The sequence below is a fragment of the Vulpes vulpes genome, chromosome 1 (assembly GCF_048418805.1).
Source record: "Vulpes vulpes isolate BD-2025 chromosome 1, VulVul3, whole genome shotgun sequence".
NCBI lineage: Eukaryota > Metazoa > Chordata > Mammalia > Carnivora > Canidae > Vulpes > Vulpes vulpes.
In genome coordinates, this window is record NC_132780.1 from 193,982,529 (window position 1) to 193,994,588 (window position 12,060).

Consider the following 12,060-nt stretch of genomic DNA (forward strand, 5'->3'; position numbering starts at 1 on the left):
TGTGTGTGTGTGTGTGTGTTTTAAGTAACTTTAGGACTCTCAAGAGAAATCTGCCCTCAGACAACCAGGACTTGGGCCAAGATGGACCAGAAAAGAGGATTTTATTATATAAAAGAGAGGGTTTTCCATCTTGATGCCAGGCAATGTTTTCAATATATTTTATGTGCTATAATTAAATAATTAATTTTGGAACATAAGATTTTGTAGAAATTTTAAAACATCTGAAAAACGAGTTTAGGTTTTATCTTTTTTCCCCCAATGAATTCTTAAAGCATCCTTTATCTGTCTTATTGTCCTGGGAAATACCTGTGTTTCCTTTGTATCATATTCAACCAGCATCACTATGAAATTAATTAAACTGCCTGTGTCTATAAAATTGCTTTAAAGAATAAATTACACTTTTTAAAAAAATTCAGTTTGAGAAGCAAATTGACAGTATTTTGGCAGTGTTTCATGTCTAACTCTTTAGAAACCCGACTCTAATTTTGAATTATAGATATGCCTCAATTCTTATTAAAAATCCAGATGAAACACAGGGTGAGTTTATAAAGTGAGTATTTGACAAGTCCAGTGTGAAGTGTTCTAATGCTACCATTGCATGTGCTTATAGAACTGGTGGACATTGTTGAGAATTGTGATTGCTGTTACAATTAGAAACTTAAGACCCAAATTATTATTTTTTTTTAAATTTTTATTTATTTATGATAGTCACAGAGAGATAGAGAGAGGCAGAAACACAGGCAGAGGGAGAAGCAGGCTCCATGCACCGGGAGCCCGACGTGGGATTCGATCCCGGGTCTCCAGGATTGCGCCCTGGGCCAAAGGCAGGCGCCAAACCGCTGCGCCACCCAGGGATCCCTTAAGACCCAAATTAAAGCACAGTTGTGCTCTCAATACTTCATACTGCTTTATTTTTTTTTTCCCGGGATATCTGTATATTTTCAAATGTTACTCTTTTAAAGCAGAACTAAAACCAATGAAAAAAAATTGGGGGCAATTGCTTTCCCTGCTAATAGTGTCCTAACAAACAAACATGGTGGCGTTTCTTGAAAGAAATGGGGCACAGAGAGACAAGGGACAAGAAAGGCAAGGATTCTTTGTATGCCCAGGGAAAGTGGGCTTTGATGTGGAAATGTTAGGATTTGGAGCAGACGGTGGAGAAAGAATTCTTGAGATGTCTTCTGTGTACAAAGGTGGTTTTATTAAAGCCAAAGGGACAGAGCCCCTGGGCAGAGAGAGCTACAGTGGGGTCGTGAGGAGTGGCTGATTATATGCTTTCAAGTTGGGAGGGGGTTAGAGATAGCGTAAGTCTCTAAGGAATTTGGAAGCAAGGTTTCCTTGGACCTTGAGGGGTTCTTTACTACTATCTAGTAAAACCTTAGTGAGACCCTTCAGATGAGTATTGTGGGCGATATGCTTGGAGAATGATTGTGAACATATATCTTGGGGGATAGAGATAAGGGAAGTTTCCAAAGGGATTTTTATATGTTAAAGTAGATTTTTAGGATCTTGGAGGTTGGGTATAATGTTAAGCTAAGATTCCCTTTTGCCCTTAGCTAAGTATTAATATTGAGGCAGTTGAGTTCCTAGAGGAAGGTCACTGCCTGTCTCAAGGACTTGTCAATGGGCTGTAAGTTATAAGGAAATTTAATTTTTTCTTTTGCCTTTGTTCCCCACATCAGCCTTATTACAGGAAGCAGAGAGTCTATGGTGGGCAGACTAAGGAGATTTTCTGGGGAAAAGCTAAAACTACAAAGGAGATTGTGTTGATGCCTGAATGCATAGAGCCTAACTTCAGATCTAGACAGTGCTGGCCATTAAGACATGCAGGCATTTTGAACTGGGAGGTTATAAGAAGAGAAAAGGTCAAGTGATCCAGTTCTAAACTTCATCTTTTGTTTAATATGAAGACAATGAAATCTTGAGGTTATGTTCACTTCAAAAAGGGAGGGGAATTGAAGTACTTAGAAATGCAGTCAAAAACTGGGGAAACTAATTTTTCCTTGGGGGGTGTGTGTATGTGTGGATAGAAATAATTGTTAAAATACTTCCCAGATAAGGAAGTTATAATCATTCAGCCAGAAGGACAACATCAATATCATGATAAGCCTTGTAGTACATGTTCTGTGGAGTTTAATGGGATCTTCCTAAAATTTATTTAGGAGAAAGTAGTAAAACAACATACAAAGTTGAGGTACTAGAATAGTGCAGGCTTTATGGGCCTCTAAAATCTTCCATTTATGTTTGTAGATCAGTGCGTGGATCTTCAGAATGGCATTTTCCCACTGTCCATTTGGAGTACAATAAGACAAATTAATACAAATCAAAATAATATGGCAGTAGCATCCCATAATTTGTGTACACTGATGTAGTAACAGATTGAATTTAGTGCAGCTTTTGAGAAGTCTTTTGTGTTTCAATTTATACAGCTGCTATCCAGGCCTAAGCTGGCCAATATCTCAGCCTTGAGTGTCTTGTCTTGTCTGACTGATTGTCTGACTCTTTTTTAGACTTTTTTTTTTAAGAGATCAATTTTACGTTCATAACAAAATTGAGAGGAAAGTACAGAGATTTCCTATATTCTCCTTACCTTCCCCTCCACTCTCCACCCCCCAACATGCATGGATTCCCCTGTTACAATATCCTCCACCAGAGTGGTATATTTGTTAGATATAACATGTATCCATCATTATAGTACCAGACAGAGTGTTTTTACTACCCTCATAATCCTCTCTGCTTTTCTTTTCCTTCCTCCTTGCCTCCCCCACCCTTTGTCTACTGCTGATCTTTTTACTGTTTCCATAGTTTTGCCCTTTCCAGAATGTCATATAGTTAGAATGTCTGATGTTACAATATGCAGCTTTTCTAATTGGCTCTTTCACTTAATTATATCCTTATATGTTTAAATTTTCTCCATCTGTTTTCATTGCTCAATAGCTCATTTCTTTTTAGTGCTGAATAATATTCCATTGTCTAGATATACCGATTTATTTGTCCATTTGCTTACTGACAGACATCTTGTTGGCTGTGTGTGTGTGTGTGTGTGTGTGTGTGTGTTTGTATTTGAGTTTTCAACCCCTTTCGGTAAATACCAGGGAGCATGATTGCTGGATTAGTATGTTTAGTTTTCTAGGAAATAGACTGTCTTCTAAAGTGGTTGTACCATTTCGTATTTTCTTTCTTTTTTTCTTTCTTTCTTTCTTTCTTTCTTTCTTTCTTTCTTTCTTTCTTTCTTTCTTTCGACTTATTTACTTATTTATTTATTCATGAGAGACACAAAGAGAGAGAGAGGCAGAGACATAGGCAGAGAGAGAGGCAGGCTCCATTCAGGGAGCCTGATGTGGAACTCGATCCTAGACTCCAGGATCACGCCCTGGGCTGAAGGCAGGCGCCCAACTGCTGAGCCACCCAGGCGTCCCACTGTTTTTTTATTCCCACCAGGAATGAATGAGAGTTCCTGTTACTCCACATTCTGGTCAGCATTTGTTAGTGCTCTGAATTTTGGCCATTCTAATAGGTGCATAGTGGTATCTCGTTATTGTTTTACTTTGCATTTCTCTGATGATATAGGATGTAGAGGTTTTTTTCATATGCTTCTTGGCCATCTGTATATTTTCTTTGGCGAGGGGTGTGTTTAAAGTCTTTGGCTCATTTTTAAATTGGGTTGTTATCTCATTGTGAGTTTTAAAAGTTCTTTGTGTATTTTGTACCAAAAGTCCTTTATCAGATAGGTCTTTTGCAAATATTTTTCTCCCATTCTGTGTCTTGTCTTCTAATGACACCATGGCATTGGCTTTCACAGAACAAAAGTTTTAAATATTAATGAAGTCCGCTTATCAATTATTTCTTTCACGGATTGTTCATTTGGTGTTGTATATAAAAAGTCATCATCACACACAAAATTATGTTGGTTTCTTCTATGTCTTTTATGTTTCTCCTCTGTTACCTTCAGGAATTTGATAGTTTTGTGTTTTACATTTGTCTGTGATCCATTTTGAAGTGATTTTTATGGGGTGTGTGGTTTTTTACTTTTTAAAAAGATTTCTGCTTTGACCCATATGTTAGAAATGTATCGTTTAATTGCCATATATTTTAGAATTTTCCTGCTACTGATTTCTAGGTAAATTCTGTTGTTGTCTAGAGCAGACTTTGTATGATTTCTTTTAACTTTGTTAAGATGTGTCTAATGGTCTAGAATGTGGTGTGTTTTGGTGAATGTTCCATGTAAGCTTGAGAAGAATGTGTATTCCACTGTTGGATAAAGTATTCTATAAATGTCAATTATAGCTAGTTGATTGCTAGTGCTGAGTTCAATATGTCTAAGTTTCTGACTTATATATTCATTCTCTCTAAAAACTTCATTTAACATTTCTTGCAAGGCAGATCTACTGGCAACAGATTAATTTTTGTCTGAGAAAGTCTTTATTTCTCCTTTATTCTTCAAAGGTAATTTTGCAGGGTTCAGAATTCTAGGTTGTTAGGTTTTCTTCTCAATACTTTAAATATTTCACTGTACTCTCTTCTGGCTTGCATGGTTTCTGAGGAGAAGTTGGATGTAATTTTTATCTTTGTTCCCTGTAGGGTGGATATATTTTTCTTCTGGCTTCTTTAAGGATATCCTCAAGCATAGAGATCTGGTGATCTTGAGGTTGTGATTTTGAGCCCCACATTGAGTGTAGAGATTACGTTAAAAAAAGTGGCAAATTGAACACCAATAAAAAATAAATTTATATAAAAAAAATAAAAATTATTTAAAATTAACTAAAAAAAATTTTTTTAAGTTTTTTTTCCCTCTTCTTATGCCAGAAGCAGAAGGGGATTTTTCCCCCATATTGACACTAAGAACTTGGTTGAACTCCTCTAGGTAAAATTCAGAAAAGTGTGGGGACCCTTCTATGCCTGGTTATCTCTGGAGTTTTTAACTCTGAGTTGTCCACATTGAAGTTCTAGCAATTTGTCAACCAAGTTCAGGTTTTCCTGCCTGGTTTCCACTTGTGAGTCTCTGTTCTCATAAGCCATTACTCTCTGTATTTGCCTATCTTTCTCTTTAATCTTGGGACAGCAGTTTGCCCAGCATCCTGCCCTTTTCTTATGGACCTGAGAAGAGATGTTGGTTTTTTCAGTCTGTTCAGTTTTTCATTGTTGGGGTGGAGTGGCAACTTTCAGCCTCCTTATATGCACAACTGGATAACCGCTGTTTCTCTTTTTATGTCTGCTGGTTAGCTAAAGTGATGTCTTCAGTGTGCATTGATTTTCTTTTTTGAAAAATGCAAACGAAGTGTATACTACTAAATAAAGATGTTAGGCTCGTAAAAAATAAAAGTAGAAGCCAAGAATATTAAGCCTCTCTAAAGCAGATGCAAAAAGAAACAACGTACTTTGCCTGCAGTCCTGATCTTTCCAATGACTGACTTTCAAAATTAGATATTTAGAGGCACCACTAGGCAGTGGTTGAGAGACTGCCTTTGGCTCAGTGTAATCCCGGGGTCCTGGGATTGAGGCTTACATCAGGCTCCCTGCAGGGAGCCTTCTTCTCCCTCTGCCTGTGTCTGCCTCTCTCTGTGTGTCTCTTATGAATAAATAAATTTAAAAAATAAAAATTAGATATTTTATGATTGTTAAAAGGAATATCAAGGCTGAGGAGTATCTTCTGGCATAACTATGAAATGAAAGAATCGAAAGTATTTGAGAAATAGTAAGCAATCCACTTGACTAGAAGGCAACTCACATTATTGAATCTACCTTTGTATTTTCCATTCTAACCAGTTTCCTGACATTTCTGCTATTGCCCATCATAATTTAGGCCTTGATTGTTTCCCAGTTAGAATAGTTTCATAACCAGTTTCTCTGTACCCAAATTCATTTTACTTGTTAATGCCAGTTAATCTTGATACATTACTGCTGCAATTTTTTGCCACTCCACCGTCATTTAAAATAATAATATAAAACCCCCCTGATATTCTCTTATTACCCAATTACACATTACCTGTTGTAGATAATCATTTCTTGTTTCAGTGGCTATCTTTTGGAGAGTACTCTGGAAATGCAGGCTGGGGCCCTATTACAAATTTCTTGAACCCCAGAATGAGGACACTCTGTTTGGGGATCCCCAAAACTACCTCCAGGTTTGATGATTTGCTAGGAGGATTCACAAGACTCATATAGTTGTACTCATGGCTGTGAATTATTACAGCAAAAGGGTACAAACACAATTAGCAAAAGGGAAAGGCATGTGGAACAAAGTCTGGAAGAAATTAGGTGCAGGCTTCTAAGAGTCTTCTCCTAGTAGAGTCACATAGACATGTTTAATTTCTCTAGCAATGAACTGTGACAACAAATGTGAAACATTATCTATTAGAGAAGCTCATTAAAGACCCAATACCTAGGGTAGTGGGGGGTGGTGTAGTCACATAGCTACTCTTTGCCTAGCATGTACCAAAATTCTGGCCATATAGAAGGAAACTAGGTGTTCAGCATAAACCACATAACTTGTACATGGTACAAACAGTTTAGGCACAGTAAGTTGCTCTTTCTATTTCTGGGAATAGTGGGAACCCTCTTGGAATCCAAGTTCCCAGCCAAGAGTCCACCTTGTGAGCAGACCTTTCTAAGAGCATAATCTCAGGCCTGCTGTGCTCATTTCTGTACACTGTTTATACTTAAAGTGATTCAAAAAGTGGAAAGTGGCTTCAGGCTTCTTTGGAAGTGGGGGTGGTACAGTTGTAGAAATGAGGGAGATGGGAAGGGGGTGGGACTTTGTACCTCCTCTCCCAGTTTTCTCTTTAATCAATTTAAGATTGCATGGAAGGTTTTGTGTGTGTGTGTGTGTATATATATATATATATACACACACACACACACATAAAGTGCTACTGTTAAAATTATCTTTGAAAACTACTCCTTTAAACAATGAGATGAGTTCTAAGAAAAAATGTTAATACAATCACAGTTTGGATTTTAGCAAGATCATCTCTGTAGTTGATGAAAGATATTTTACAGATTGTGGTAGTGGTAAATTTGGGGCAGTGGAAGTGATCAGAGGCAAGGAGGCCAAACCAGAGATCATAGAGCCCCAGCTAGGATGGTAGCATGAGGAAGAGCAGGAGGGGGATGATTATAGAGTATTTGCTATATAAAGCGAGTAGTTTTGATGGGTGATTGAGGAACTGGTTGAAGAGCAAGATAGAAGTTTATTAATCTTTTACATAAAAATCCAGTTAGGTGGTCCAAAGCTGGTTTGGCAGCTCAGCAGTGTTGGAGAACTTTGCTCTGCTTTGCTCAGCATTCTGTGGGCCTCCCCTTGCCAGGTTGTCTCTCCCAGCTGCAGGCAGCACACTTACATTCCAATTAGAAGAAGGGGAGAATGGGAAGCAGGGCATGCCTTCCTCTTTAAGGGAATGTAGCAGAGCTGCACATGTTTCTGTTCACATACTGTTGGTTAGAACTGGTCATATGGCTGTGCCTGGCTGCTTGAGAGGCCAGAAATGGGTTATTTAACTGGGCAGCCTCATACCCAGCTAAAACTTCTGGTCAGAAAGGAAGAATAGTTATTAGAAGACAATCCTGCCCTATCCCCAACACTCATTGTTTATTTAGAATTTTCTTTCCTTTCTTCAGAAAAAGATGGAAATAACACAGCCTGTTAATTTTTTCCCCCAAGTAAGTAATTTTCATGTTACTGAAACAAAGGAAACATGATATTCAATGAAACAAGGATAATACTGGCAACATATTTTTGTAAAATCTTTAACTTAAAGAAAGGTGCCAGCCCTGTCTAAAAATGTGCCAGTTTGCTGCTGTTTATTGTTGCTTCTAAAAAATACAGAAAGAGGTGTCAATAATATTATAATAACTTTGTATGGTGACAGATGGTAACTACACTTACTGTGGTGAGAACGTTTAAGGTATAGAATTGTTGAATCACTGTGTTATCCACTGGAAACTAATATAACAGTGTATATCAATTATATTTCAACAAAAGAGTAAATAATAATAAAAATAGAAAGGGAGTTACTTGCTCATTGCACCTGGCCCAGATAAGGAATAGAATTATGTTTGGTCTTGCTATGGCCAATCATTTCTCTCCCAGGAGAGGCTAAAAAAAGGATCAGAAAACCTCACTGTTTTGAAACAGGCACAGTTGTGTTTCAACTCTTTGTGTGTTCAACTTAAAAGTTACAGAAAAGGAAAGGAATCCTGTAAGTGTTGAAATCAAAGTGGTAATATCTGAATGCTGTGTAGTTTTGGATAGGGAATAAAGGGGCAGTAGAAAATCCTTTGTGATAGTCTCTGTGTCTCTGCTTTGGTACTCAAGAACCAGAAGTTGGTGTAACTCAAACATGCCAGCCCTGCTGTGGGGAAGGATCTGATGAATCAGGTGGCCTATTTAATGGAGTGGAGGTAAAGCTGAGACTCTATGGAAGGCTAGGTTTTCTAGAAGAGGAGTTGCAGTGATAGCTTATGGGTTTGGGGTTTGCTCCCTTTTATTAAAATGAGATAATTATATTCATTGTTCGAAGTGTGTTTTATCTTTTGATTTTCTTTTTAAGTAGGCTTCACGCCCAAGGTGGGGCTCGAACTCATGACCCTGAGATCAAGAGTTGCGCACTCCACTGACTGAGCCAGCCAGGCACCCTAAAATGTTTTATTTATATCAAAATGAGATTTACAATAACTGCTCACATACATATACTTGTATCTGAAAGGTTTTTTTTTTTTTTTTTAAATTTTATTTATTTATTCACTATAGTCACACAGAGAGAGAGAGAGAGGCAGAGACAGGCAGAGGGAGAAGCAGGCTCCATGCACCGGAAGCCCGACGTGGGATTCGATCCCGGGTCTCCAGGATCGCGCCCCGGGCCAAAGGCAGGCGCCAAACCGCTGCGCCACCCAGGGATCCCTATCTGAAAGGTTTTAATGTGACTATTAAGAAACATGTGGAGTACTATGAAATATCTTCATTTAAGAAAGTCTAAAATTTTATATATATTTTTGTTTGTAGCCTATACAGTTCAGACACCTGAGATTTCGTCTTCAACTGCTGCTACGGAGGTTTATTCAAAAGCTTTGGCTGTTTGCCATGGACCACTGGATCACTATGACTTTCTGATCAAAGCTCATGAGCTGAAGGATGATAAGCATCAAAGAAGAGTCATACAGTGTTTGCAGAAATTACATGAGGACCTTAAAGGATACAGTATAGACGCGGGAGGCCTTTTTTCAAAGGTAAGGTTTGTGTGATATTAAAGACGGAACAGTTAAAAGTGTAAGCATTTTATTAAATGGATTAAATGCAGTCAATACAATCATGAAACTGCTTGAAATTTCTCACCAGTTCCTTTTTTAAAAGATTTTATTTGTTTGAAGGGTGCCTGGGTAGCTCAGTGGTTGAGCATCTGCCTTTGGCTCTGGTCATGATCGAGTCCTTGATCCTGGGATCAAATCCCATATCAGGCTCCCTACAGGGAGTCTGCTTCTCCTTCTCCCTCTTCTCCTTCTCTGCCTCCTTCTGTGTATCTATATGAATAAATAAATAAAATCTTAAAAAAATGATTTTATTTATTTGAGAGAGCATGAATAGGTGGAAGGGGCAGGGGGAGAGGGAGAAGCCAGCCCTACACTGAGCAGGGAGCCTGACTCCGGACTCCATCCCAGGATTCTGGGATCCTGACCTGAAGGCAGACACCCAGGGGACTGAGCCACACAGGTGCCCCTTTTCAGTTCCTTTAAACAAGCTGTGTTAGATCCCCATTCCTGATGGGAATCAGGATTCTTGATGCTCCATAGCTCTCTTTTACCTTTGGAGGGATTCAAATAGCTTCATATTTAGGTAATGATTGATGCCATCTAGTGTAAATGAAAATTGTATAATTTAAAAATTTTCCCTTCCTCTAGCTCAGGCCTGTCCCAGGATCAGCAGTACAGAAGGTGGAGTGATTTGTTCTTCTCCTTTCCCTCCTCCTCCTCTTTTCTCTGCTTGCTTGGCTTCTCTAGGGTCAGAATAAGGGGATGGAAGATGGGAATAAAACAGCAAAGTCTTAAGTAAACAGTTAAGGGCCTTTTGTGTGGTAGACACTCACATGCTAGAGCTTTGTGGAGGGGCACACTGGTGGGTTCTTTTGGACTCCCATGGAGACCTCCCCACTGCTCCACTTTTGGACCTCTTATGCCTCTAGTTGAACACCTTGCACCACTGCATTTTGCTGGTCCCCCTTGCCTTTACACTTAACCTTCTTGAGTGGGCTCCTGTCAGGACAGTTCTAGCCACTATACCTTTTTTATGGTGTCTATTTAGGCTACAGAAAGCCTAACATCTCCTTTCTCCAGTCCCTACTCTAGCTTCAGTCAGCCTCTTGGAGACCTATGTCAGGTTCTTCCATGGACATTTCCACAGCTTGCTTTAGTAACTGCCTGTGGATTTCCTCCCCAAAACAAGCATCCAGCTGGAGAGGGGGATACCCATCTCGTCTTACACTCACTCCTAATCTCTTTGGTTGCTTCCCTTGGAGACCACTCGCTTTTGCTCTTGCTGTGAGGTTTATCTGGGGTACGTGCCACCACATTCCTTACTTAGCTAGTGGCTTTCTACCTTGATTACTTTCTTCAGTTCCACTTTGACTTTGGGGCTGTTTTTGCTTCTTTTTTCTTTTTAAAGTAATTCCTGCATTGGTATGACTAATACTTCTTTTTTTTTTTTTTTTAATACTTGTTTTTCCTTGTCCTTAGCTTTGAGCTTTTGCTGAAATTCTGAGACAACAGGAAAACTCCCATTCCTTATCCCATTATAAAAGCCATTGTCATCAATTGTGTCCTCTTCAAATTATGAGGGATATTAATAGAAGAAGAGTTAGAATATGGTTCAACTGAAGACACTAGTTTTCTTTTAATTGACTGGCCAACCATCCTCCCTCATGTACAAACATTCTATTATTATGAGTTCTTTAGAGAAAAGGTAATATATGTGTTAGTAGTACTTTATTTAAAAACTCTAATCAAAGTAATTTTACTTTTAAAAAAGCACTTTAGCATATGCTTACATAGTTGTATTTTTATAAGAAAGAAAAATGCTGTCATTGCATTAACAAATCTTTTGGTTAAATGGACTGAGGATTCATTTAAGTTACAAGAGATGGAGATTTAAAATAAGACTACATATGCAAATAGCAGTGAAGGCCCTCTCCAAGATACAGCCAGGCCTCCCGGAGCCAGAGCCTGGGGCTTTGCATCAGTGGTTCTGAAAGTGTTGATGACTTGACTGGCAGTGGTAACAGGTACCTGCTGATTCTTGCTCCAGTGCTCTGTCACTCATGTAATTTGCTTACTATGTTGTTCCTTCCCCATGTCTGTTTCCACTTCAGTTTGTTCTGCCCATTTATTAATTCTCTTCCTGTGTCTGTGGTTTAAATTCCTCAGTTAGAATCTGATAGGAAACCCAATCACTTTATCCCTGTTTGGGCAAAGCTTTCATACCGAGTCTCTTGGAGGCCACGATTCAGGGTAAAGATCAGATCTCTGCCTCAGGTACCATTCAGGGCTCTGGTGATTATAGTGCTTCCCTCAGAAGTAGACTGTGAGTGTGGTGGCCAATGTGATTGGCCAGTCCAGCACTTATTATAGGAAATAATAAGGAATTTATCCCTTTCAATGGGCACCCTTTCTTCATCTTCCAGTATTACCACAATACTGGAAAGAACTAAAAATTTGCAAAGCATAGACTGCTTATGTACTATGTACCTAATTATAGTTTGTAATACAGATGGTCTTCCAAATAAAACATTGGCTTGGTTATGTGTCATAGCCAGGAGGCAGGATGTTTTACTTAACTGGGTTTTTGGTTATCTGAGAGTTAAATTGCTTTCACGAATTTTCTGTTTTATTCTCTTTCTGGTCCTTTTAGAAATACGGTCCTTTTTTTCCCCTCCTCTCCACTCTGTATCATCTGTAGGGCTCATCTTACTGTGATTGGTGAACTTATATCCAGTGAAAAGTAGCCTTTAATCTTAATATATCTGGCTGCCAGTTCAACAACATGTTTTTTTTTTCTTTAAAATTATTGTTTCG

General features: G+C 38.7%; 1 protein-coding gene across 1 annotated transcript in view; it reads left to right on the forward strand.

The window, feature by feature from the left end:
* The window catches only part of AFG1L (AFG1 like ATPase), a 199,917-nt gene that overhangs the window by 28,832 nt on the left and 159,025 nt on the right, over positions 1 to 12,060 (forward strand). Inside the window, exon 2 of the mRNA XM_072738328.1 lies at positions 9,002 to 9,225. Coding sequence (XP_072594429.1) covers positions 9,002 to 9,225 — 224 coding nt within the window. The remainder of the gene's footprint in view (positions 1 to 9,001; positions 9,226 to 12,060) is intronic.